Here is a 25,513-nt window from a genome sequence, read left to right on the forward strand (position 1 = left end):
TATAATGTATTTATCAAATCAATGAGTAGATATATATAGTTCATGTCTTCATGAAATCATGGGACTCTTGGTCACTTTGCTACTTTTTCCTCAAGCTTTAGCCTTTTCGTTTTGTGGGTTTAATCTTCTTCGATCGATTTATACCGGATTCATAAACGTCGTCCTTGGACAAAGATTTAAGCCCGTTCAACGGTGCTTTTTCATGATGGATATGTAAAACCTAAACCGAACCTGACCATTTAATTGCCACAATAAAGAATTGCAAACTTGGGCCTAGGCCCATAATGTGTAGGCGGACAAATTTAAACAGCAACATACACAGACAAATTTCAGATGTTTATATTTTATATGACCAAAAAACTACGAAGCTACAAATCTACAGTTTCACTATCCGCATCCGGATCTGTTAGACTGGGATATCCGGGTTCCGGGTACCAGAATTCGACAGTTTTAAGGATTTGGGTATCGAACCCAGAAATTAAAAGATCCAGAGTTCTAGGGTTTGTGAGATATCGAGAAGAGATCGAAATGATTTTGTGACCTTCAAAGAATGATTTTGTGTTTGTGTCGGCAAGTGATAATTAATTGGGCTTGGGTATCAAAAATATTTGGTTTGTTAAATATATGGGCTTTTAGCTAAATGGGTTTCCAAGCCTTTTTATTTCATGTAGTTAATGGTACCGGATCCGGATATCCGGGTTCATTTTTTTCATTATCCGGATCCGCCCGTCCCGGATATCCTTATTTACGATTCAATGATTTTTTTTTGATTTTTTTTTTTTTAGTTTTTATTCAAATTTCTGTCCCCCAAGATTTTAATTCTGTAAAATCAAAAACCAGTTTCATCAAGATCTGCATGTAAACAACAACTTGGTGTTATTGAATTGACAATGTGAAATCGGGTAAGGCTTCAAAGAGTTTCCTACAGCTTCCAATGTAGTATGGTAGCCACATCTTTAACCTACCAAACAACATAGAAAATAAAATCAAACCATAAATACAACCGATTTGATACACAAATAATAAAGACAATTGTTCATAATTAAACCACGAAAGATCTATATCATCTGCTTTTCCTTTTTGTTTTATATATATGAAGAAAGTTGGTAGAGAGGGAGAGATAACTCATCACAGTCAAAGGCACATTACAAATTACATATGGGGTAGATATATATTATATACGATGATAATAATGATGATGATGATGGATGGTCATGATGATGATGATGATGATGGATTGGTTCATACAGAGCTAGTTTCGGAGAGGCCAAATTCAAGTCCCCAAAGCTCAAAAGCACCCTTGACGAAGTCATAGTAGCCTCCCTTCAAAGCAAGTGTTCCCTTCACAAGTCCTTCTCTCACAAATGGATATGTCAATAGGTTTGCTAGTGAAACATTCACCGCCTCCTGCATTTATCAATACATTTATATTGTTATATATGATCAGCTCATCGATCTAACATGTGTTTGTATACCCTTTCACATCGGCCACATTGATCTTCAAAGGCTGAATCTCCAAGTTCTGATATAACCTTTGACTTGGCTGGTAAACAGATTTTGACCCAGTCCTCTATGAAGTCACTGCAATTAACGTATATATTTTTTACTAATCTCATTTAATAAATCCTGTTATTAAAATTGATTAAATTTTAATAAAATGGATATAGAGATATTTTACGTGGAGTTGTTTCCATCTAAGGGGAAAGACATAAGCCCTTTGATCCCACCACATGCACTGTGTCCTATCACCACAATGTTCTCCACCTACAGTAATAAATTCATTCAAAAATTAATTACATGTACTTTGATAAATAATTTTTTTTGGTTAAGGTGTTAATTATTTTATTTTATTTTCACCTTAAGGTGTAAGACCGCGTATTCAATGGCTGCTCCAACGCCACCGTATTTGACCTGCCAATTTAGCAACCCAAAAATGAAAATAGAAAGTGAATGTCACGACTTCTCAAGACAAAAGTCAAGACTCAAGAGGCAGAAGGTTTAAGATAGAAGAGTTTATATCTATAGAGAGACAGACGTGTTAAATTATTAACCTTGTCGAAAGGAGGAACCATGTTGGCTATGTTACGGACCACGAAGGCATCTCCTGGCTGAAAGTCCAGAACGTGTGATGGACACACACGTGAGTCTGAACAAGCAAACACCATGTACTGCACCACCATTCACACACCTTTGTTAATTACTTTTTCTTAATGTTTCATTTTTAATTTATAAGCAACCATGATATACACATAGTATTAGTTTTATTTTTAATTTACCTTAGGACTTTGACCCTTTGCGAGCTCACCGTACAAAGCAGGGTTGGTTCTGCAAATAAAAGTATAAATATGAACCAGTTAATTAATCTAGACCACTTTAGTTGGTGACATAATTAAGAACAAACAAATGAAATAGAAATATATATTACTCGTATTTCTCCTTCTTGAATTTGATGAAGCCCTGCTTAATGGTTTCGACGGGGTCGAAAGCTTTCTTGTCGGATGAAGTACCTGTCTGAAGAGCCGCTGTGATCTGCTCCACCTTTGCCGCTGCAACCGTCTTTAGCTCTTCCTTCTCGCTGCCATATGTTTATATACATTTATAGTTAAATCACAAAAATTATGAATTAAGTAGTATTGAAAAATCCCGTTACTAATTTATAATAATGTTTTAGCTTTTATTAATCTAATCATGTATTAATGTATGCATGCGAATAGAAAAGATGTATATACTTACATGAGAAGCTTCTTGAGAGCTTCAATAGCCTCGTCGTATGCTTCGGTTCCCATCTCTTCACTCTGCAAGTTGGTTGACCAAATAAAATTAGAAGAAAATGAGTACTAGTATATTTTATTGTCGTGAACGTAATTAAGTAGAGAGCGAGTCATGACGTGTTTTAAATGTTGAAACTACAATCAACCTGTTCAGAACTTCATTATACGATAAAGTACAATTTTATAGTCTTTTATATTATGATTTTATTTTCGCTAGTAGGAACCAAATCGGTAGGTTGAATGAATAAATATAGATGGCGACTTAATCACCACTATGCTCCACACGCTCTCATATGGTACATGTGCATACACACACGTCTCAGTTTCATGAATCGTTTTTGTTGAAGCTACTACTAGCAACTTTTCTTTTATCACGTGGATCCTACGTACGTTCTAACTCTCAAAATTTCAAAAATGTCGGATCTTGGGTAGGAATGAGACAACGCTTTTAATATTTCGAGGTGATTTGTTTTTAACTTCACTAGATGTCGAAGCAAGTAGTTTGAAGATCTGTATAGAATAAGGATTGAAAATGAACTCTTCCCTTGCTTGTGATTCACTAATTAAGCAACTTTAGTTTGATTCTTGTTAATTTGGGTAATTCTTTCAGTACCACGCTAAAGACCAAAAGTCAAACACGGATGATAATAGTAAGGATAATATAAGGAAATACCAAGGGAAAAAAAAACTGAAATGTGAAACACATGTGACAGTTTCCAAGATTTGTGGAAGTTTCGTAAGCTAGTTTCTATAGAAGATTTTTGTTCCTATCACTAAAATGGCAATTGCAGAATCTATATAATAATTTCGTAAAATCTTTACAAATTTTAAAATTCTGTAACTTTAGTTTGCTATCTATGTAATGTACCCCTATTATACGTAAACAGCAATGTAAGTTATGTAAGAAATAATGTAGGTTAAGAAACAGTGATGAATGTAAAAATGTATACCCAATAAGGGGCAATGATAGGAGCAGGAGCGGCAAAAACTGGCTCGTTACGGATAAGCGTTGGAACGGAACGGGAAGACGAGGAGGAGGAAGATGAGGAAGAAGAAGAGGCGGGTGGGAGGCAAGCGACGGTGGAAGAAGTACGAAGAGAGAGTTTCTGGAGAGAAGATTGAGAAGGAGAAAGTGAAGTGAGAAAGAAGCCGGAGAGAGGAGCGGTCGACATTTGTTGGCGAAGAGAAGCGGAGATCAGAGAGAGTGAGATATGTGTATTTATAGTTAGAACTAAGACTCTTATGGAAGCTACTATATACTTAAGTGAATAATGGGATTGGTTGAAAGATTTGGGAGTTTAAAAGAACGGAGTCTCATGGTCATGGTGAGGTTGTGGGAACGAGGATAACGAAAGCGATAGCTGCGGTGAATAACAAACTTTCTTCTTTTCTTGTGGATGAGGAATATTAGCTCAAGATTTCAAAACTTTTACGTGCTCTTTTCTTCTTTCAATTCTTTTTTTTATAAAAAAATAAAAGGTCTCAGAAAGGTTTAGAGGATAAGGTCCCTTATCATGAAAACAAGGATCAGCCTCTTTCACTTACCCTCTCAGGCTCTCATCTTAAATAATCACCACCCACTTTAGATGTTAGGCCATTTGTTTGTGGTATACATATAGAAAGATCCATACTTCTCTAGGCTCTCTCTAGACCAGAGATTGCTATTGTATACACAATCTAGAAGATGCAAAGGATTAACATCGATCATGGACTGTTCTACTCTACGAAACAACAGACTCAGTGAAAACTCTTAGCATGAAAATGAAGAGGAAATAAAAAAAATAGAGAAGAAGGGTCTCTCCTCTCAGACCTTCCATGGCCATAAATCATCATATAGGCAACATTAGATAACAGAGTTTCTATTTTCTTCAACATGTTAGGAGAGAGCGAGAGAGAGAGAGAAAATGAAGAAGAAATACAGAGACCAGTAACGCATTAGGGTTGGTTTTGGGACTTATATGTAAAGTGGGCAACGGCGAAACTATGTCGACATTTTTTCATGCAAACACACAACATAATGTCAACATTCTCTTGTCATAGAGTGCGCGAATGTGGCAATGTTGTTCACAACGATATTAGGGTTAAGTACCTCGAGGAATGGATAGAGACAGAAGAATGGATGTAACATTTTAACTTATGCCAAAACAAAACTTCTACGACTTTGGGCATAGTCTTATTGGACAAACTGAGAATGCGATACACCGAGCTGCTTTCGCCAGCCTAAATCTTTCGCTCTCTGTTAACACTCTCTCGATCACCTTTATGATATTTGCATCCTGCAAAACATTGTACAAGTTGCTTCAGGTTTATGTCTTGAACCAATCAGGCAAATATAACGTGGAACATCTTATTCAAGCTTTTCCTATTGTATGAAGAAGAGACTACTGCATAGTAGGAGTAACCTTTCTTGGTTGTTGAATTGTAGGCCTGACGTTAGCAACATCACCAACTACAATTATATTGTTCGTGTTTCCTCGGTCATCTCTTTCCGTTGGTGAAGTTGCTGAATGCCTCCAATCACCGTTGATTATGTACTTGTAGTAGTATCTGCCACATTGTCAATAATCACCAAGTTATATGACACAAATGCATTTTCATAAGTTTCTTTGCAGTTTGCAATCCCTCAAAAGTCACAATTAACATGCAGGGAAGATTATGAGACGTTTTACTGTTGAACCTTAAAAAAAGCATCAACGGGAAAGGTAAAAGAAGCATGACTTACTTTCCCTGTGTAAGTCTAACTTCAGTTTCAAAACGTGGACCGCCTTTGTGCGTTGCTTTTATCGGTTCTTTCCAATTTCCTGTGAAATCCCCAACCAACAATACCTCCTCCCCCTGTAAACCAAGGTGTAACTTAAAACACAGAGGCTAGTTGCTCAACCCTACAGATCACGAGTTCCATAAAGAATTGCAGCAAAGTAATAAAAGCATGTGAAGCAACAGTCACCTCATGTCCATTCCACACAAAGGTTACAGAGTGTGTTGGAGTCCCATCATGTTTGCCATCGTCCACCATAGCGATAAGATCCCATGTTGCCCAAGCAATTGCAGGTCTGTGAAAAAATACATATAACTTGTCTGATGTTTTCATTAAAACAGAAAAGCTATCCATGGTCTGCAGGTTAATGGTCAAGACAGAGATAAGATGGATAAAAACCTGTCAGGTTTGCAAGCGTGCAATCCAGTAACGAAACTATAAGCAGCATGAAGAGAGGTATCAGTCATCCAGTGCAGATAAGCAATCACACAAGCGGATGACCGGTCAAAACCAGTGGTACAAGTTACAAAGACACGATGGTTCTTTTTCAGTAACCGTAGTAAGAGCCCAACACAAAGTGGTAGCTTCTTCCTAAGATCAAAGGAATCTGCATCCCTGGCACCAAAATATCAAAACTGATTAGAGCGGTAGGAAATGAAAGCATGAACGCACATAATGTGCCTCAAGGCGATATGACTTTGCATACTTTATAGGGTAGTTGATCATTAAGACTTCAGATTTCTGGCATGCATCATTGATACTTTGTGAATCGATCCCCCAGTTTTGAGCTTCAGTTCCACCTTGGAAATTTAGTATGGCAGTAATTCCCTGTAGAAAGAAAAGTATGGCCAGTTAAAACCATACTTTCAATTCTATCATTTGCATACCATAGGTAGGTAATATAAGTCATATAAAAGACTCACAGCTTCCGACAAGTTTTCCACATCCTCTTCTGTTTGTATGCAAGAGCCAACATATATTTGCTCTGTAATCTGAAAAAAGGCAACAAGAGAAGAATGGTGTTTGAGAGATTGAAGAGACAGAGAGAATCATGAAACAAGAGTAATCGGGAAAAAGAGACAAATTTCAGACCTTACTGTAGCGCATTCCAAGAGCATGGTTATAAGAAAGCTCTCCTTTAGAACGGTCAAGGGCTTTGATGTATTCCTCTAAAGGGAAATTCCCATAACCCCATTCCCCATCTCCAGGAACATCTTCTGAAAAGACAGAGACCAGTGGACTGATAGGTGGAGAAAGAATGTTCTTCTTAGTCCCTGACTGAAAGGAATTGCTCTGTCTATTCAAAAGTTTCCATCCCTGAGGAGTAAAGAATTTGGAGGAAAACGCAGCATAGCCAGAGTTACCACTGCCTTGTGATGATGCTCTGAGATTCGATGATAAGAGGTTTTTGTTCCAAGTAACAAAAGACACACGCCCTCTGTTATAGAGCAAATCAAGGTCGCTCAAATGAAGCAGATACTGAATGGGAAAGGGAGAGAATGGTCTTTCAAGAACAAGGCTAAAGGATCCAGTTTTCTCTACCAGCATCTTCCTGAATAAATCAAAAACTGGAAGAAATAAAAAAGAAAATTTCAAAAACACTGATATGCAAAGTGTTTCCATGCTAAATCTTCCCATGTTAACTAGTCACCAGCAATGTTTAGTTAACAACATTAACAAGTTATATAGAAGCCTAGTACTGTACAATTCTTACTTGGTATCACCAAAATCCTTGATTTCCACAAGAGTACCACCAGAAGAATCACTAGCCTTCTTGAGTGTATCTCCTACCATGATGATTCTCGCCTTCTCCGCATTGCTCTACAAACAAACAAAAAAGTTAATAACTTTTCAAAACTCCTGAGATTACTACTACTTCCACATGACATTCTAAGGATCGGAGAATACCCCTTTTTTGATGGCGTGGACGAAGATCTTGCCATCTGCTGAAAGTGCGAAGCGAATCCCGAGGGGCTTCTCGAGAGTGACCATATACTCATTCAAATTCATTTTGAACGGAGTAGAAGAAGACGACATCGCAACAACTCTAAGAACGACTCTTCTTCGTCTGTTGAATCCGAACTTTTCCCTCGAACCCAAGTACGCAATTCCTCTTCCGTCGAATACACGGCCATTACCGCTCCGGAATGAAGATCCGATCATAATTGACGGACAAGATCGTTCGAGAGCTCCTAAACCGGAGATTTGTTGAAGAAACGCCATTAAACCGATCCAATAGAGATTTTTCCGAGAATGTGTGTGTATGGAAGAAGTTGGAACTGTGAGCAGAAAACGAGGCGGCAGAGGAAGGTAAGAAAGAAATTAGTGGTCCACGTGTCTTCACGTAGGTCCCGCTTTCTCGTGGAAGTATCTAATTTCCTTTTTATCAACACATGACACGTGTCTTTTCCTCTCAGTGAGAAAAAAAAAATGGAAAAAAAAAATATCAAACGTTCCTTTGAGTCAACGCATTGAATTGGACTTCAATACACGAAACAAAAGTTACATGGAAATATTTATAAATACAATATTTAAACAAGTACCTAATTGCTATTATAGTAATTTTTTGTCCAGTTGTGTAAAACTATACAAATTAATTGAGCTTCAATTAACGACGTAACCCTCTAATCACGGCGAAAACTCCGATCAAATCTTGCCGGTAAGGCAAATAAGATTTTCTTCTCTTGTCACCTTCCCCGACCTTATACGACACCGTTTTGTTCTTAACTTTCACGGTCGGCGAGCTCCTCTTACTGGTGTCGCCGCCGCCGTCGCTGTGGCTCCTCCGCTTAAGATCCTTAAAAGTATAGCACCGTTTTGATGCACTTGAGGGCAAAACACCACCGTCGCTATGACTTCTCGTTAGAAATTTCTTCAAACGGCACCGTTTCGGTGTGCTAGTAGATGATTCTGAGTGTTTCGAAGCAGCCGGAGATCTGAGTGGACTCCACAGACAATTTCCGGGGAAACGCTCCGATATTTTTTCAGCGGCGGCTTCTTTGTCTGTCTTGTTAGTAGTGGAAACGACGTTGGTTTTGAACGTCGGGAAGTGGACGAAGGTTTCTTCATGTAACGGCGACGTTTCAAACTCGAAGTCAACGTCTTCGTCATTGACGGAGTTGACTTTAACGGACTCATGATCTCTGATATTGTAGCTTTCGTTTTCGCGGGAAACTTTAACTGCAGCGGCGGCGAATTCACCGGAAGCGTAGTAACTGAAGCTTGGGCTATACGACACCGTTGAAGAAAAATCCTGCATTGTTTTTTACGTCTTGTTTACGATTCGCGTCCCTGTAAACTTGCTGTGTCTATGTGTCTGTATATATAATGTCATTACATGTAACATGTGGGAGTGGTTTAGTTAGCTTGTTCGTCAATACTAGGCGATAAAACGTGGTCGCTTTCGAGGTATTTGTTTATGAGAATATTGAAATTATAAACGTCAATGCTGACGATGAGGGGGTAACCTAAAGTATGATTTTATTCTTATCAACCAACCAAATATGTTAGACGTGAAATCAGATTTGGCATAATCATTTTACGATTTCTGTAATTCTTTAAAGAATTGTGTGAACTCGTGATTTATTCTATTATAATAAAACCTATTCATCATATTCTGTGACTTTGCAAATACAAGAAATGTTTTTTTGCTGAATAATTTCCAAGTTTAACAGTTACAAACAAATGATTAGTCAAAATAACTAAAATAAATTAGTTATCATATGTTTCACTTTCACTAGGAGTCCAATAGTTGTTATCCTCTAAGATTAAACAAAATAAGCATAATTTAATCAAACGCAACTTTTAGCGAATTTATAAATGACTTTTCCGAACCTTGCTATAACAACTTTGCAATAAACATATTGTCTTTTGAACCCGTCGGCACTAAAATCTCCCTGACAAATGACTCAAGGCCAAATTAACATTCTTATTTGATAAAATTAGGCATAGAAACAAGCATGATTAAATAATTGTACCACATGCCAATATCCATTTCCCAACGAATAGCAACATTGAAGTCCATATTGGCATGTTCTGCCATATAAATTAAACATTGCTGTTGGAATTGTAATCTGTCATATTCTTCGAAGAATAATCCAAAGATTGCTTCTTTTAATTATCACTAAATATTATATAAAGATCGATCTCCATGTTACATTTCTCAATTTCATGTGGAGCAATGAGTTGGCAGCTTAACCATAGTCATTTTTTAATAGAGTCTAATTAATGTTTTCAGTTCGAGTTTGAACATACTATTTGTAGCCTAATCAAGCCCAAATTTGCCCAAATTCAGGGCCGGCCTTCTCCGGAGCTAATTCTTCGCAGTTTCGGGTTACTACTAATTAAATCAGATCAACATCTCCATATTTGCTTTAAGCATTAAGAGTTTAACAGAAGAACCAACAAAAACCAGAAATGCAGAAATGGGGATGTTTTGTGCTATCAAATATCAATTTTCTCATGTGTGATTAATCATGACAATGATTATATTTGTATATTTGATTTTTTTTTTTAACATGAATTGAATACGTATTCGACTAAACCAACTTATTTGGTCTCTTCTATGCTTTCTGATCACTTTCTTTTGTCAACATGCATCTTCTGGTCCAATGCATATAAGTTTAAATTTAAGAAGAATATTCATAATGGAGTCCGTCACCGGCCGTGGAACGCGTATATATGAAGTTATGAACATATTAGTGTCACACATATCAAAACCAGTAATTTGACAAAGATCGACTAGTTGCATTATAGTATATTGTCCGTGATTAATAAAATTACTTGTATTACGGGTTATCCAAATGCGGTCCACAACACACGTACAGCTAACGCCGTTGACTTCTTAAAGTCAACCAAAAAAGGAGAACGTGTCATTACATTACATACTCTGTGTCCAAAACGGAAGAAGATATTGCGGTCAGTGACGCAAACGCAGCAGAATGAGAACGCGACTCTTGTTGCAAGAAGACCGTTGGGTGTGTGCGTACGTGTCACTGACATACTGACAGTTGGACGGTGAAAACTTTGTTACCTAAAGAATTAAAGAGGAGCATCGACGTGGCGGCCTTTGAGCCCGGCGCACGTGATTCTTCGCAGCATCGCACGTGCATGGGCTCAAGCAAAGTGCTTCTAAAGGCAGCAAACATAAGAGGGAAAAAGGCGTCAACGCCGCTGCTTATTACAGATTTTGAAAACCACGACAAATAATACAGTTAATTTGAGAAACTGTTTATTTAGTCTACGTAAAGTTATGCGCAAGTACATAAAATCCATATTAAATTTTTAGAACTCCTAAATACTCCTACTAATCTCGTTGACATATATGATCATTCTACATATAAAAATATCCAAGTGGCTCACATAAAGTTCAGTTTTTACTATATATGAGACTAATTTAAAGAGAGTAATTTGGAGTGTCATGTTACTATAAATTGTAAATTGTTCAAAAGAGGGGGTCTTTTAGTTCGTTTATCAATTGTTTATATAGAAAAAAAAAAAAAAAAGAATAAAGAACGAATTGCATAGGAATGCACATGATCAGGGGCCGAGTTCCCATAAGTTGATTCTCTCTGTCTTCGGGACTCATCAAACACAAAGTTACGATATTTCCTGTAAACCCGTTTCCAACTAATTACTGTATTATGTAATTTTGTATTGTTTTATACCCGGTACCCACTTGAGGATTTTAATCTGAATTGTTTAAGAAATTTTAACTGTAAATTTCATAAAATTACTACTCATTAGTTGTACTTAAAAAAATAATAATTTTTATCTTTCGGAGGATATTTATCTACTAAATTCACATGATATATAGGTATATGTTCATATGTGTAGAATATTGATGCTTTAAGAGAGCTTTTGTAGCTGCTCTAACTGGATTAAAATATTCATGTCAGACCATTATACATATTAGTCTGTATAGTGTATGCTCATGAGACCAGAGAGAGAGAGAGAGAAATGATTTTCAAAAGATAAACATAGAAAAGAGAAGCTCTAATTAATCGAAGATATAATATAATGTGTATTTATAGATCAGATCACATCTTTCTTCTTCTTCTTCTTCTTCTTCTTTCTTGATCTTTTTGGTTGTTACGAGCTTCTTCTTCTCTTTCTCTTCTCAAGCTCATTAGAACATCAATTTAAAACAGAAACTTTTACTATAGACCACGATAACAAATCTGGGTTTTTGTTGTTGTTCTCTCCATGCAGAGAAGAGTTTCAAAAAGGAATACAGGATCTGTGGCTTTTGAGTAGGTTAATTAATTAGTCGACAAGAAAACAAAGGTATGTAACCATTTGATCATTCTCCATTGCTTGTTGTCTCGCTTAGATCCTTATCATATTTAAATGCTAAAATGGATGATTTTTTTTGAGACTTTTTTATATATATATATATATTTATAACTAAACTTTGATAGATAATCTAGTTTAGTTAGTAGTTGCACAAAATACATTTTGAATTCTCCGTTAAATAGGCGTTTCAATTTATAAGAATAAGATTTATGATAATTTTCGGGTTCAAACTTACATATTACACGTTTTGTTATATGTTACACCTAGTTAAACATATAGTGTTTCATCTAGCTATGCATAAGAGTGTCTCACCATAAATCAAATGGGCAGTTTGTGTTTTTTTTTCTTTATATAGACTACACAGAATATATAGTGTGCACTATCTTACGTTTGTCCGGTGTGTCAATGTTGATTTTTGCATCAAGTTCTCCTTCGACAAAACAAAATGACGATATATATCTATCTATATATATATATACAAACTGTATTGGCTTCGTACTATATACATACGTCAGTCTTATTAATTCTACAACGCAGATCAAAATTTGAATTTTGACTAGGCTTTAATGTGTACGATTACCTTATACAAGTGAAAAAGGGTCAATCGTACGTTTACCCTTAAATTTCTTTTTGTTAGTAACATATCGAAAAATAAACCGTTTTATATATATTTTCAAAATACTTATTCTTCTTGTTAATGCTGTCACATATTATAAATCATTACAATGTTTTGACAAATAAAAGAAAAATCATTATTACAAATCTAATCGTTTTAAAATCCTAGGGAATCCTACTAGATTATTATTACTATTGTAGACCTTGTTTCTTTTGTCACATTAATTAATAACAATAAAATAATATATATTTTTAAAAATATTTTTGTTTTGTTTTGCATTGTATATTATTTAGCTGTAGATTTGTAATGGGCCACGTAATTGGGCCATGCTAAGACCCGGCAAACCCATGTGAGATATATGATCTCCCGCACTATAGTCCACGTTATCTCACTGATATCTCATTATTTTAACAATAAGACCGTCTCTTAATTTTATTACAAGTTTTCTTTTACTCTTGTAGCCTTAAATTTTAGGCTGAAAATTAAAGTTTTGAAAAAAGCTATAGGGAGGGACTATGTAAAATAAAAAAATGTACGTTACCATCAGATTTTACCATAAAGAGCCAAAAATAAAATATGCAAAACTCCACTAAAAATAATATTAATTCCCCTAGCCAACAAAAAAGATTCAGATTCATATCCCACGCGCTCGTTCAAATCCTCTCATTCGCCACCTGATCAAACCAATCTCAATTTGAAAATTGAAATAGACAAAATCGTGACATTGGGACATAAAAAAGCACTAGGACAAAATTCTAGTCGACGCAAAAAAAATTCGAAAAACGTGAGTCAGCGTATGTGGTTTACACGCGCCAAAGTGGGAGCGTGAGTGGGGTTTGAATGCACCTGAAACTGTCTGGTCAATAAGTTAAAGTGCATGGGAAAAATCTTGGTTGCTGTTTCCTATATATCTCTCTTTTTACCATCAACATGTTACATATATATATGGACAAAAATCTGTATATGTGAATGCATATAGGAGTGTGATGTATTTATATAAGTTAGTAAGCTTTGTTCTCTTTCTCTATTTTTTTGGCAGGTATATAAAATTTTAAAATGGAGGAGGAAAACCAAAAGTCGCATCGAGTTTCACGTAAAGACCAGAGTGGATCCCACTGGAGTCAAGGAGCCGATGAAGAGCCGAGAGCCAGATGCTCCGGGAAAAGGTGCCGGTCTTGGGCGGCGGCGGCGATCGCTGACTGCGTGGCGCTCTGCTGTTGTCCCTGCGCCGTGGTGAACATCTTCACTCTCGCCTTTGTTAAGGTCCCGTGGATGATAGGCCGGAAATGTATCGGCCGTGGTGGCCCGAGTAAGAAGCGGATGAAGAAAATCAACCGTGAGGATCGGTTTCATCACCATCACCACCACAGGAGGTCGGCCGAGATGGTGAGTGGTGGATGTTGCGGTGGCGGAGATGGAGATGGAGAGTTCGATGACCATCGGTTTGTGGTGGAAAGAGACGGGAGTTTGACCAAAGAGGAAGCCAAAACGGCGTCGTTAAAAGAAGAGGAAGAGACGAGAATAAGTGCGAGAGTGGAAGCAGAGAGAGTTTGGTTAGAGTTGTATCAGATTGGGCATCTTGGCTTTGGTAGAGTCTCCTTCACTGGCATTCATCAATGATAATAGATGAACTTTTAATTATTAGGCGTATATGATTACCAAAACTAAAAATAGATTTTGTGAAATTCTTTAGTGCAGCAAGTAAGATTCCACAAGTATGCATAGAAAAAAAAAAAAAGATTACACAAGTATTAATTTATAGAGGTTTTAGTGCAACATGTAACTCATAAGGATTAAGGAAACAAAAAGTATTTGTGAAATAAGAGAGTACATTATATTATAGAAATGGGCTAATATACATTTGGGCCCTTGTTAAAGGGCTTTCACATGAACCGCATTAAAGGGTAGTTTAGGACATTTACGATAGAACTTGGTAGGCGTAGCTAGCTGTCCTGTAACAGAAAAAACCTGCGCATTTTAGCATGCTTATGAAATTCATTTGCTAAAAGACGCATAGACACGTCGTGGGCGAAGGGTTCTTTGTCTTCTTCCCCCAACTGAGCAAGATTGTTTTCCTTAAGAGCTTCATCGTCATCATCCGAGAATTGGAGCAGAGATACGAAGATTTGGCGAAAAATGGGGAGCGAGCCAACAAAAGTGATGGTGGCGGTGAACGCTTCGACGATCAAAGACTATCCTAACCCTTCGATTAGCTGCAAAAGAGCATTCGAATGGACTCTGGAGAAGATCGTAAGGTCCAACACTTCCGATTTCAAGATTCTCTTGCTCCACGTACAAGTCGTCGACGAAGACGGTTCTTCTCTCTCCTTAAATATTTATTTATCTTTGAATATGTTCGTGCGTATGTCTGTTTGTGGGAAATCATGATCTTAGTTTTGGACGATGATGTCGTATATATAGATCGGTCTGCATATGTCTCTGAGTTTTGACCGAGAAGGATCGACTGTGCTTTTTTGTTACTAGTAGTGTCGGTTGGTCGTTGAGATTATCTCTTCTGGACAAACTTTTGTTCGGATTTTGATGTTACATTTGAAGAGGATGTGTTAGCTTGTATTGGACTTTTCTCGGTTATATGTTTAGAAGAGGAGATGACTCTTTCGTGATATTTGTTTTGTTCTGTTTCTCGCTTTGAGTCAGAACAATGTGTTTTGCTTAGTTTCTCTCTTGTGGTGTTATTAAGGCCTGTTTTGTTTGTGACTTGGAAACCAGGTTTTGATGACGTGGATAGCATTTATGCTTCCCCTGAGGATTTCCGAGACATGAGACAATCTAACAAGGCAAAAGGTCTTCACCTTCTCGAGTTTTTCGTTAATAAATGTCATGAGATTGGGGTAAACACACTCTCTCTTTTTAGCTCAAATCAAGTTATCCTCCGCTGTGTCTATGAACTTCTTTGTTTTGTATCTCATTGCAACTACTGTAACTTTGTGATGTTTTATGATTAAATTCTAGCTGTGCAAAACTTGTAGGTTGGTTGCGAGGCCTGGATTAAGACAGGTGATCCCAAGGATGTCATATGCCAAGAAGTGAAGCGAGTTCGACCAGATTTTCTGGTCGTGGGAAGTCGTGGACTTGGCCGGTTTCAAAAGTGCGTATAATACTCAAACACATTCATGACTTATTAGTCATTACTTTACCCCTATATATCATCAACTAGTTATTAGACTGAATGATGAATAGCAATCAGACTTTAACTGCTATAAAGGATTACAGATAGGTAGGATTCTTGATCTTGACACAAGTTTGAGTTAAATAGATTTAGTTCAAGACGGGGCAGGAACAGAGCCAAACAAAGGAATTGTCATTCTAAGTTATACAAACATTGAGCCAGGCATAACTTGAAACTATAGAGTCTAAGTTACTACTATTGCTGTTGTTTTGAATCGTGATGGGTTTTGTTATAACATGGGTTTGCTTTGCAGGGTCTTTGTGGGGACTGTGAGTGCGTTCTGTGTGAAACATGCGGAGTGTCCAGTTATGACGATCAAACGCAATGCCGATGAAACTCCCAGTGATCCAGCTGATGACTAAACAATAACAACGTCCCTTCCTTCTTTGATCTATACAGAGAGAGAGTGCTTTTGTGTGTACAAAATCCAAATTCCTACCCCTATATGTATTTGTATCTGTGTATGTATGTGTGTGTGCAGCTTGTTCCGTTTTCTGAATTGGTTTTCAAACTGAACCAAACTGCTATATATTTGGTTTCTTTGAAAGAGTCCAAACATCAAAAACAACAACAATTTGAAAGAAAAAAAAAGAGTACAGTAGTATATATGCTTTAACGACCAGAAGTTACTCAAACACCACCTCCATATGTATTGAAGATTTAATGATTTAATGCACTTTTCGTATGTAAATTAAATGCAACGACATTTCAGCAATAGAAAAACCAAATAACGTACCATACAAAAAAACCCAGCTGGGGCATATAAATGTATAGGAGGTCTATATATATATCTTAAATCACATGGTGGTCACCATTAAGCAAGTGGACGGGCCACAGATCTTCAACGTTCCAGTAATTCTCGTTTGACTGTTGTTCCACCACATTAAACGTCGTCGTCTTCGCCTGAGAGAAGCTCTCAGCCGTGTCTATGGCTTTGCCGGAGCTGCCTTGCGTCGTCATCCCCGAGCTCTGTGAGTTTCCCGAACAATGATGTTGATGATTCATCATATTTTCCGATGACACTTTCATGTGTCTCTGAATCTTTGTCCTCCAGAAGTTCTTTATCTCGTTGTCCGTTCTTCCCGGAAGATGCTTCGCAATCTTCGACCACCTAATGCATATTATAATATTACTTAGCAACATAAAATTAGGTTTAAGATTTGATTTACGTATGCATGTACTAATTAGTGAAACTATATAAGACCTGTTTCCAAGCTTAGCATGAAGCTGAATGATCAAAAGCTGTTCTTCTTCGGTTATGTTCCCTCGCCGCACATCTGGTCGGAGATAGTTCAGCCACCGGAGCCGACAACTTTTTCCAGTACGTTTTAGACCTTATTAACAAAATAAAAACAAAATTTAGTTATATACATAGAAAACATCATCAAAACATGATTTGAATACGTGCAAAAAAGCATACCAGAGGCTTTGGCGACAGAGTTCCAAAGACCTTCACCATGATTAAGGATGTAATTAAAGAGGATGAAATCTTCTTCCATAGTCCAAGGTCCTTTTCTCACTGTTCCTTCTTCTTCTTTCTGTGACGTTATTGTCGCTTTCACTCTCCCTTTCTTCTTCATCGTCGTCTCCATCTTTCTTTCTGTTGTGTATGTGTGTATTTTTGTCTATGCAATCAATAAAGAAAACAGAGAAGAGAGAGAGAGAGAGAGATACTCGAGGCGGGAAGATGATCGACGAATGTTTTCTTTTATAGGGTTGAGACTTGCGACTATATAGTCCTCCAATTGGTAATAATACACATAACCTTAAAAATTAATAAGTAACAGAAACTATCAATAACTTTACACTCGTTTTTCTTTTTTTATGAAAACATATGCATTAATATGCAAAATCAATGAAAATATGAAGTATTTGATTACAAAACTTAATCATATATATAACTCTAAAGTTGCCAAGAAAAACTAAACATCAAATTAATAATTAAACGAGAGAACTTGGCGTGATTAGTTCACGACCACACGAATTGTAAACAGTGAGAAGGAAGAAAGTACAATCTTAAATCAAAGCAAAGCTTGACAGAAACATTACACTGAGTTTATGTATATAACGACTTCTTCCTAACCCTCTATCACTAATATATACTAACCATTATTTATTTAGAACTCACAATCAATGAAGTTCTTTCTTCTCTAAATTTTGAAACTTATATTGATATTTTTATATTCTTGCTATATTTTACCACATCTAAACTACAGTCTGAAATATGTGTTTTATTTTTTTCAACGTTATCTTTTTTTGTTTGTGTGTGTTAACGAGTTTACATTTTATACAAAGAAAATATAAGTAGTATAGATAGAGAAAATGAAATGAAAGTTGTAATAGCGTTTGCTTTTGGGCAATTAATTGAGAAGGTTTGGTGTAATTCATATGCCAAATTTAGTAAGTGAGGTTTTGTGGCTGGAAATCTAAATGATGTGTCAGCTTACAATTCAATTAAATTATTGTAAGAGAGTATAAAAATTGGGTTATTAATATTCTTTTTCAAGAATAATTTAACCAACTACTTATCGTATATTTTGAGTTTGATGATTTAACCAACACATACACTAACTGAAGTTTAAAACTAAATAATAGTTGGTTTACTATAATTCGTAAAAAAAAACCTTGAACTGTCATTCTATGTATAATGATTTTATAATGTTAGTTTGTACTTTGGTTGATGATGATTTATTAAGGATAAACTCCTAAAAGAGTAATCTCCTAACAATCAATGAAAGATTAATATTGATAGTGAAGATAAGCCATGTGTGAACATGTAGTGTGAGCTTTGATTTTAGATTGTAGGAGTTCATGATTCGTTTAGTTGTAAAAGGAAAATTAATTTGTAACCACAAAAAACAAGAGTCTATTTGGAGATTAATAGGCTGTCCTCAATTATATTATCATCAAAGTACACAAGACATACACTTTCATCTAAGCCATAGACTCACCAAACTTCTTTTTCTAATGTTCATTTTTATTTCTTAATTTTTATAATATGACACTTTTGAAAATGAAATACACATAAATAATCCAAGTTTTTTTTTTTTTTTTAATGCTTTTAGATAGTTGTGATTTTGTTCAGCTCGTATTTGGATTAAGATATTACTTGGGTTTTTAATTTGATTATTTCGATTGGGTAGAATCAGTTTATCAAATCGAACTACACTAAACCAAATCTAACAATACTAAACCGAAATCATAATATTACCACTTTGATTTGTAATTTAAATGCTAGAGAATCCCACAGTATTAGAAGAAAGTCGTTCGTATCTAATGAAACATTCTTACCAATCTCTGAGCTGCAATAATAAATAAGATGAAATACAAACTGTAAGATATCAATTGTAGTTTTGAGCGTAAATTTCCAATGGGAGGGAACAGTCTTCTTGGTCTTGTTTTTTTTTCTTTTGTTTCTTCATCGGCCAAAAAATATATAATGTCACAATGATAAGGGAAATCCCCCACAACACAATCTTCTGTCACTTGGCTTTATCAGAGCTTTGTATCTCTCTTTTCATCTGTGTTTCATCATCATCGTCTCGTGGAAGCTGCGAGGAGGAGATCCGGTGGAAGACGGTGGTGGAGCTCTGTTGAATCTCTCAGGGCTACGGCTCCTTTCTCGCTCTCTTCCCCATCCATTGCTGCTTCTACTTTACATCAAAAATTTATACAATCTCAAACTCACAATCATATTTTCAGTGGCATACAGAGATAAATTTACGAAGATGAGGTCCTATGTTAATTTTACCTGTCACGGGAAGCAAAGCTACCTCTGCCACCATAACCAGAGTCGCCACCACGACCACGGCCGCCGGAAGGAGGTCCCCAACGACTGAATTTGTTCATTCCCCCACCACCACGTGTAGCCATTTCGCGGATCTGAGGAGGAACTCGCTGGTTTGCTCCTTCCAAAATCTTGATCAGATCCGAAGCATGTTTCGAATCTTGATCACCAAAGAATGTGAATGCCTGACCAGTCGCTCCAGCTCTTCCTGTTCTTCCGATTCTATGAACATAGTCTTCCACTCCATTGGGGAAATCATAGTTTACGACCGCCCTGTGATCTCAAATCGTATTAGCTAATATAATCATCAAGTCACATAATTTAATCATTTGTTTTACAGGACTGGGAGGATTTGGATTATATAAATACCTGATGTCCTTAACGTCCAGACCACGAGCAGCAACATCGGTTGCTACAAGAACCGGAGTTCTGCCACTGCGGAATTGATTAAGAACATTGTCTCTCTCAGGCTGGGACTTGTCTCCATGTATAGCAGCAGCTCCAAATTGGCGGGTTAGATTGCGTGTTAGTTGATCACACATCCTTTTGGTTGAGCAGAATATTATCACCTTTGAGCCTGGTTCCTGAGACCGCAAGATCTGCTCTAACCTCCTCTGTTTCTCCATTGGTGCTACCACTTCAATATGCTGTTTCCAAAAAAGCACAACAATCAGATTCTCCTGAAACAGTCAGCAGAACCAATAGAATCAGTTCAAGCAATACCTGTGTGATTGACTTGTTAGCCACAAGCTCGTCAACATTGCCAATGTTGACTTGAGCAGGGTTAACAAGCAAGTCAGCTGCAATTTTCCTAACTCCCTTTGGCCATGTAGCTGTGTACATAAGGGTTTGACGCTTAGTGGGAATTTCTTTCACAATCTTCCTTATCTGAGGTTCAAAACCCATGTCCAACATTCTATCTGCCTCATCTAGCACAAGATAAGATATCTGACGCAGACTAATCCTCCTCATTTCAAGGATATCATTCAATCTCCCAGGAGTTGCAACCACGATATCTGCTCCTCTTTCTAAATCCCTCAACTGAGGGCCCTTTGGTGCACCACCATACAAACACTGAAACAGAGATAATAAGACCACACATTTGGCATACGTTAGACATATACTTCACAAGTAGCATGTTGAAACTTTACAAGTTCAGAGACTTCTACATACCGTACACGAAATTCTTGATGACCTCCCAAATTTAACAGCTTCTTCTTGGATTTGTGTGGCCAGCTCTCTCGTTGGAGACAATACCAAGATTGTTGGGCCCATTCGCGAATCATTTCGGATACGTTGAAGATGCAAAAATCCAGGAATCAAGTAACCCAAAGTTTTTCCCGAGCCAGTTTTAGCAATGGCTACTATGTCCCTACCTTGCATAGCAATGGGCCATGACTGAGCTTGAATTGGAGTTGGAGCAGAGAAACCTGCACTGAGTACCTAAGAAAACAGAAAACCACACTGTCCTATGAGAAGGGGAACACCAAGGTTCTTTTGGGCTTATGGAATGGTGGCTCATGTCAGAAGAAGCACCATCCCCCATTTGCAGGTGGCAAAAGGTTACTGATGAAACCTGCAGCAGGAGGACGCCTCTTCTTCTGTCTGGACCCGGTGGTGAAATGAATCATCACACCATTAACAGGCCCTGCCACAAGCTTGGATGATTTGGGAAGCCCTTTCCAAAAAATTTGGTCCACCATATAGGGCACTCCAAATAATTTGCAAGGACCTCAAAGAAGTGGCACAGTGTACGACATTGGCTCCTCCCAGGAGCAAACATCGCACCTGGGAAAAAAAGAGAAAAGGGTGCGTATGGCATAAAACTTTGACTCTAAATGTTATACCTAAGTCGATTTTAGCTAAGTGACAGAAAAGTCTGAGACTGGAAAAACAAAGCTATGTTAATAAATCAGACTTTAGCAAAAACACTCAATACAGATTCCGCTTATTGGTAGAACAATTATAAGGTTATAGATTCCGCTTATTGGTAGAACAATTATCAGGTTTGAGGGGTTCCTAAGTCATTTCAGTTTACTATTAACCAATCATACCTCCCGCAGAAGCTCAGGTGGAAAACCAGTAGCTTCAAAGGACATTAGAGGTGGTGGTACTTGGCCCCCCTGAAGAAATGGGAAAGAAATATCAGTAAACTTCAGTAATCTAAGAAAATAAAAAAGCTCAAATAAAACAACGATAAAAGAGAGGAACATAGGGGTCTACCATAAAAACGAGGGTGATTGTTACAGGAAGGTCTTAGATACTTACACTGACAGTAATTTCATGACGGCGGGAATAGGCCTCAGGGGATAGTTCACTTGCTGGAGCTGATGAAGGAAGAGGAACTCTGGTAGATGCTGCACCATAAGCAGAATCCCCAACTCCATTAGCAGCACCGTTCGAATAAGGCGGTCCACTCCTGCCACCCTATAGCAAATTGAGAAAAAGTAAACAGATGAACAGAGAAATAATGTATAAAATATCGTTAACAGCAACCAGATGTAGTACCTCAGAAAACCTGGACACACGTTCAGAGCCTCTGGAGTACTTATCGTCATCCTTGGGAGGAGCATAGGCATCAGTTTGTTGAACCTGAACGGAAGAGCTAACAGAAACGGCGGGAGAAAACTTAGGAGGTAGAGAGGGGGTTGGTTTCTCGTACTGAGTAACATTGGTCTCAGGATTCCAAAAGTACAAGTAACCAGTTCTATCATCGATAAGGCCTTTCCAGGGCTTGGGAAGAGTATGATCCTCAGGTGCGTAACGGACAACAGAAGCAGCAGCGGTAGCAGCCATAGCAAAGACTTCTGCAACATGTCAAAGCGATTCAGTAAACCAAATCGGTAATCCACAGAAATCATCACCAAACTCGACTTAGGTTTCAATTAATTCAACCATAAATGAGAAAAGCATCCAACTGCAATCGAGTCACAGATCTGGATTCAAATCGAACAATAAAAAAAAAAACTAACACGTAATAAAAGGATTCGATCAGAAATCAGAATTAAACACGACCAAACCGACGCAATCTTAGAGAGAAACTAGAAATTGAAACAGAGAGCTTAAATACCAAATTCTAGGAATCTAAGTCAGGATTGAGGAATTTTGTCAACAGATAAACGCGTACCTGATTTGATATTCAAGAGTCGAGTTTGAATGTGGAAAACGAACCAGCAGATTGGATTAAAGACTCGGGTCAAATCTGTGAACTCGAGCTTTTGAGATTCCCTTTTTTGGTTTCCCTCTCTATAACAATCTACGCCACAAGAAGAAGCGTAGAAGCAAGAGAGAGAAAGTTAGACCAAAAGCAAGGATGTCCAACTTTAGACCGTCTCTGTTAGTTAGGTTTATAAAACCATCCATCGTCGCAACAAAAATATCTGCACCTTAATGAGCCGCCTCCTTCTTTTGGGCCCTTTTGGGCCACTCCAATTTTATTCCTAGGCCCATTATATAATTTCCATGTAAAGAATAGAATTATTTAATGAGATTAGTTGAATTTAACAAAAGTTAATAGTGTCATGTAAAAACGACATGGATGAACAAAAATATCAACATTTTTCGCATAAATAATAAACTAAGAGCTTCTATATACAAAATTCAAGACATTTTTGGATTTGGTTTGACTTGGACTCGTTTGGCTCTGCTGTACAAATATACTCCAGCTAGTGCAGTCGCGGTACCTGTTTATTTAACAAGTGATTATATATTGCTTCAATAAAATGAACAAGTGTAACAAATCCTTTACTAATATATACTACTAGTAGTTGTTTACCTATAGAGTTAAGAGGTGAGACTGGAGTTTTGAAGAAAAGAATGGATGATGTAATAACCACCACACGCTTCACGCAGTTCCCTACAGAGTGTGTTACTGGAGACACCATCTCCAATATCATATACGATACCTACAACAACAACCCCAATTTTTATGTGTTGATTAGAAGCCTAACACTAACCGACTTTACAAAATTCAGTACAGTTTTTCTGAAACGGAGGAACTAGACGGACCAACCTGTTGGTAGCTATGCAAGCAAACACCAGCAAGTAGAGACATGATGCAAAACTCTTTTACCGACAAACCCTGGCTTGTCTGTCAAGCAACCACATACAAACACACATTAGTTCTTTCTCTTTTAGATCATCTAGCTATATCGGTTTATGCTTTTCCACTTACTGCTACTTGTAAATGCGAAGGAGTAACCTTGAACCCATCGATGAGGATTGCTAAAGGAACCAGTAAGATAAAGGAGATAATGGTTATTATAGAGAAAAGGTTGATGTTGTCCAAAGCGTCCTGTTTCAATATACAAACATTAATAGATTTCGATTACTAGTTTCTTTCTTGAGATCATAAGGATAACTTATATTCAAACTCTTTTACCTTTCCAACCATGAATTTTTTACTGAGGACATTGCGTGATTGATTCGTCACATTAGAAGCCATTGCACTGCAGAAACCAATCCTGGTTTATCCCAATACCATGAATTAATCAAATCAATTAAAACTTCATCAAAAGTTTATCAAGAATACTATTTTTTTTGTTCTTGTTCTTGTTGTTCATACCAATTGAAAGAAGCTTCTGTGAAAGATGCTAAAGAGACTCCAGCGACAATAGGTAACAACGAACAAACAATCCACAGACTCGGCCACTGGACATTAATCAAAATTTCAAAGATTATGTCTGAAAATATAACTCTCTTGTATAATCTAAGGTTATAGATTAAGTCTGAAACAGAGCGTATCTTTGTTTTGCTTACCTCACCGAGCAAGAGAACAGAAAGCAAGACGGTGAAGAAAGGCTCCATTGCTTTGATAGTGTGGGTGAAAGAGACATTTACTCTTCCTAAGCTCACATTTGTTAACAAGTTCCCTAACGTGTGAGCTACTGCTAGTTGTACGATCACCGTAAACTGGAGAGGATTACAATTGAATGAATCTCTCTGTTTTTAGGGTTTGACGGAATCAATATTTGATTTACCTGAGAAGGAGAAAATTTGGGGCGTGGATGGAGTTTAAGGAGCCACATTATAGCAATCATCAACGTTCCACACCCTAATTGAAATGCTGTTACAGTCGCTGGATATGGATAAACCCTAAGTACCTGGATCGATGAATGAACAAGTTTCATACTTGTATGAAGACTGATAATAGGTTCGAGTACTGCTTCTTGCATTGAAATGGACTGTTTAATTAAATGAAGCAAAGAAGGAACCTGTTTGTTGAAAATGTTGTAGTAGATATTGAGAAGGTACCAAACTCCAAACATGCCTCCTAGCTTCAACCCTTTAACCAAACTTCCAGATTCCAAATCTCCTCCTTCCACATTCTCCGGAACTGTAGCTGACTTGAGCTTGAAGCCATTAAATCTAAGGTTCGGTCTCCAAGGATAAGAGTTAGAAGATGAAAAAGCTCTGCTTCTTCTGCTCAACGCTGATTCAGGAGTAGACTTGGCAAGGAACAATGGAGATGGAAGTCTTGGATTTGGATTTAGAAATGTGAGAGCGAACATAATTTTTTCCTCTTATCAGATGCTCCAAGATGTGCATAAATCCTCCGGCATTTGTTGGAATTTCTCACAAGTAACCGACTCTTGCTAACTTTTTCTTCTTCCTCTATTGGTAAGAGTTATGTTACATGAGTCTACCTCCTCATTTTCATGTAAGAAGAAAAAAGTTTGTTTTGTTTTTGGATATACTGCAAACTTGATATTAGTATTATTTAGAAGAGTTGTCTTTATTATGTGACTTTTCTCTCGTTCTACTATCTGAATGTTTTTGAGTATGATAAAAATAACTCACATGCCGATGCCGACATTTTTTTCAATATAACATTGGCTCGATTTTATTTATCTTTCCTCATAAGAGCCAGTGGTATTTGCCGGTATTGTTTCTTCTCATGTTCTCCATTCCATGTGTGTTCTGTAAATAATGTTATGGAAATGATTTGACATACTTGGTCACTCATTTCTTTACAAAGGGGCCGTGGTTTTCTTCGTTTATAATAATATCAAAAAGTTGGTAACGCTATAAATAATTATTTAAAATAAAGTTTACGTACGAACATGACAAATTACTGACCACAACACCAATTGATTTT

At 37.2% G+C, this 25,513-nt stretch overlaps 8 protein-coding genes across 18 annotated transcripts; 2 read left to right on the plus strand and 6 right to left on the minus strand.

Moving 5' to 3' along the window:
• Positions 1-495: 495 nt before the first annotated feature.
• On the minus strand, positions 496-4,734 carry CA1 (carbonic anhydrase 1). Of its 4 annotated transcripts, none has more exons than NM_111016.4 (10): positions 3,722-4,230; positions 2,734-2,795; positions 2,426-2,575; positions 2,277-2,325; positions 2,052-2,168; positions 1,858-1,911; positions 1,679-1,764; positions 1,476-1,581; positions 1,249-1,407; positions 496-961 (listed from the first exon to the last, which is right to left on the minus strand). In NM_111016.4, the coding sequence occupies exons 1-10, from the start codon at positions 3,941-3,943 to the stop codon at positions 923-925; spliced, it is 1,044 nt and encodes a 347-aa protein (NP_186799.2). In that variant the 5' UTR covers positions 3,944-4,230; the 3' UTR covers positions 496-922. The 4 variants fall into 4 exon arrangements, with proteins under 4 accessions (NP_186799.2, NP_001326777.1, NP_850490.1 ...); NM_180159.2 differs by having other exon boundaries at positions 794-961; positions 2,734-2,793; positions 3,722-4,044; NM_001337342.1 differs by lacking the exon at positions 3,722-4,230 and adding an exon at positions 2,918-3,634 and having other exon boundaries at positions 778-1,407.
• Positions 4,392-7,880, minus strand: LSF1. Of its 3 annotated transcripts, none has more exons than NM_111017.3 (10): positions 7,438-7,812; positions 7,244-7,350; positions 6,622-7,081; positions 6,453-6,521; positions 6,236-6,357; positions 5,929-6,144; positions 5,719-5,824; positions 5,494-5,606; positions 5,174-5,318; positions 4,392-5,047 (listed from the first exon to the last, which is right to left on the minus strand). In NM_111017.3, exons 1-10 carry the CDS (start codon positions 7,750-7,752, stop codon positions 4,925-4,927), a joined length of 1,776 nt encoding a protein of 591 aa, NP_566139.1. In that variant the 5' UTR covers positions 7,753-7,812; the 3' UTR covers positions 4,392-4,924. The 3 variants fall into 3 exon arrangements, with proteins under 3 accessions (NP_566139.1, NP_001325425.1, NP_001325424.1); NM_001337344.1 differs by having other exon boundaries at positions 4,737-5,047; positions 6,622-7,097; positions 7,438-7,880; NM_001337343.1 differs by lacking the exon at positions 7,438-7,812 and having other exon boundaries at positions 4,723-5,047; positions 6,622-7,097; positions 7,244-7,381.
• Positions 7,881-7,956: 76 nt separating this feature from the next.
• On the minus strand, positions 7,957-8,824 carry AT3G01513 (uncharacterized protein). The gene has a single exon (NM_148679.3). It carries the CDS (start codon positions 8,786-8,788, stop codon positions 8,138-8,140), a length of 651 nt encoding a protein of 216 aa, NP_683521.1. The 5' UTR covers positions 8,789-8,824; the 3' UTR covers positions 7,957-8,137.
• Positions 8,825-11,383: 2,559 nt separating this feature from the next.
• Positions 11,384-14,290, plus strand: AT3G01516 (uncharacterized protein). Of its 2 annotated transcripts, NM_001337345.1 has the most exons (2): positions 11,384-11,814; positions 13,479-14,290. In NM_001337345.1, exon 2 carries the CDS (start codon positions 13,496-13,498, stop codon positions 14,057-14,059), a length of 564 nt encoding a protein of 187 aa, NP_001319442.1. In that variant the 5' UTR covers positions 11,384-11,814; positions 13,479-13,495; the 3' UTR covers positions 14,060-14,290. The 2 variants fall into 2 exon arrangements, with proteins under 2 accessions (NP_001319442.1, NP_683522.1); NM_148680.4 differs by lacking the exon at positions 11,384-11,814 and having other exon boundaries at positions 12,566-14,156.
• A 29-nt stretch (positions 14,291-14,319) lies between these two features.
• Positions 14,320-16,231, plus strand: AT3G01520 (Adenine nucleotide alpha hydrolases-like superfamily protein). Its single transcript, NM_111018.3, has 4 exons — positions 14,320-14,753; positions 15,170-15,291; positions 15,430-15,548; positions 15,883-16,231. Exons 1-4 carry the CDS (start codon positions 14,576-14,578, stop codon positions 15,989-15,991), a joined length of 528 nt encoding a protein of 175 aa, NP_566140.1. The 5' UTR covers positions 14,320-14,575; the 3' UTR covers positions 15,992-16,231.
• Positions 16,189-17,874, minus strand: MYB57 (myb domain protein 57). The gene is made up of 3 exons (NM_111019.2): positions 17,050-17,874; positions 16,834-16,963; positions 16,189-16,740 (listed from the first exon to the last, which is right to left on the minus strand). Exons 1-3 carry the CDS (start codon positions 17,219-17,221, stop codon positions 16,422-16,424), a joined length of 621 nt encoding a protein of 206 aa, NP_186802.1. The 5' UTR covers positions 17,222-17,874; the 3' UTR covers positions 16,189-16,421.
• Positions 17,875-18,587: 713 nt separating this feature from the next.
• On the minus strand, positions 18,588-22,806 carry DRH1 (DEAD box RNA helicase 1). Of its 4 annotated transcripts, NM_001035542.1 has the most exons (10): positions 22,544-22,741; positions 21,925-22,223; positions 21,685-21,843; positions 21,471-21,539; positions 20,590-20,859; positions 20,140-20,490; positions 19,786-20,063; positions 19,381-19,689; positions 18,933-19,282; positions 18,588-18,593 (listed from the first exon to the last, which is right to left on the minus strand). In NM_001035542.1, the coding sequence occupies exons 2-9, from the start codon at positions 22,210-22,212 to the stop codon at positions 19,147-19,149; spliced, it is 1,860 nt and encodes a 619-aa protein (NP_001030619.1). In that variant the 5' UTR covers positions 22,213-22,223; positions 22,544-22,741; the 3' UTR covers positions 18,588-18,593; positions 18,933-19,146. The 4 variants fall into 4 exon arrangements, with proteins under 4 accessions (NP_001030619.1, NP_850492.1, NP_566141.1 ...); NM_180161.2 differs by lacking the exon at positions 18,588-18,593 and having other exon boundaries at positions 18,741-19,282; positions 22,544-22,806; NM_111020.3 differs by lacking the exon at positions 18,588-18,593 and having other exon boundaries at positions 18,749-19,279; positions 22,544-22,784.
• A 68-nt stretch (positions 22,807-22,874) lies between these two features.
• On the minus strand, positions 22,875-25,206 carry PPT2 (phosphoenolpyruvate (pep)/phosphate translocator 2). Of its 2 annotated transcripts, none has more exons than NM_111021.4 (9): positions 24,630-25,206; positions 24,396-24,518; positions 24,175-24,327; positions 23,981-24,066; positions 23,798-23,879; positions 23,591-23,710; positions 23,429-23,506; positions 23,192-23,321; positions 22,875-23,099 (listed from the first exon to the last, which is right to left on the minus strand). In NM_111021.4, exons 1-9 carry the CDS (start codon positions 24,924-24,926, stop codon positions 23,017-23,019), a joined length of 1,152 nt encoding a protein of 383 aa, NP_566142.1. In that variant the 5' UTR covers positions 24,927-25,206; the 3' UTR covers positions 22,875-23,016. The 2 variants fall into 2 exon arrangements, with proteins under 2 accessions (NP_566142.1, NP_001325621.1); NM_001337346.1 differs by having other exon boundaries at positions 22,877-23,099; positions 23,798-23,864; positions 24,630-25,174.
• Between the last annotated feature and the right edge of the window lie 307 nt (positions 25,207-25,513).

This window comes from Arabidopsis thaliana, chromosome 3 (genome assembly GCF_000001735.4).
Source record: "Arabidopsis thaliana chromosome 3, partial sequence".
Lineage (NCBI taxonomy): Eukaryota > Viridiplantae > Streptophyta > Magnoliopsida > Brassicales > Brassicaceae > Arabidopsis > Arabidopsis thaliana.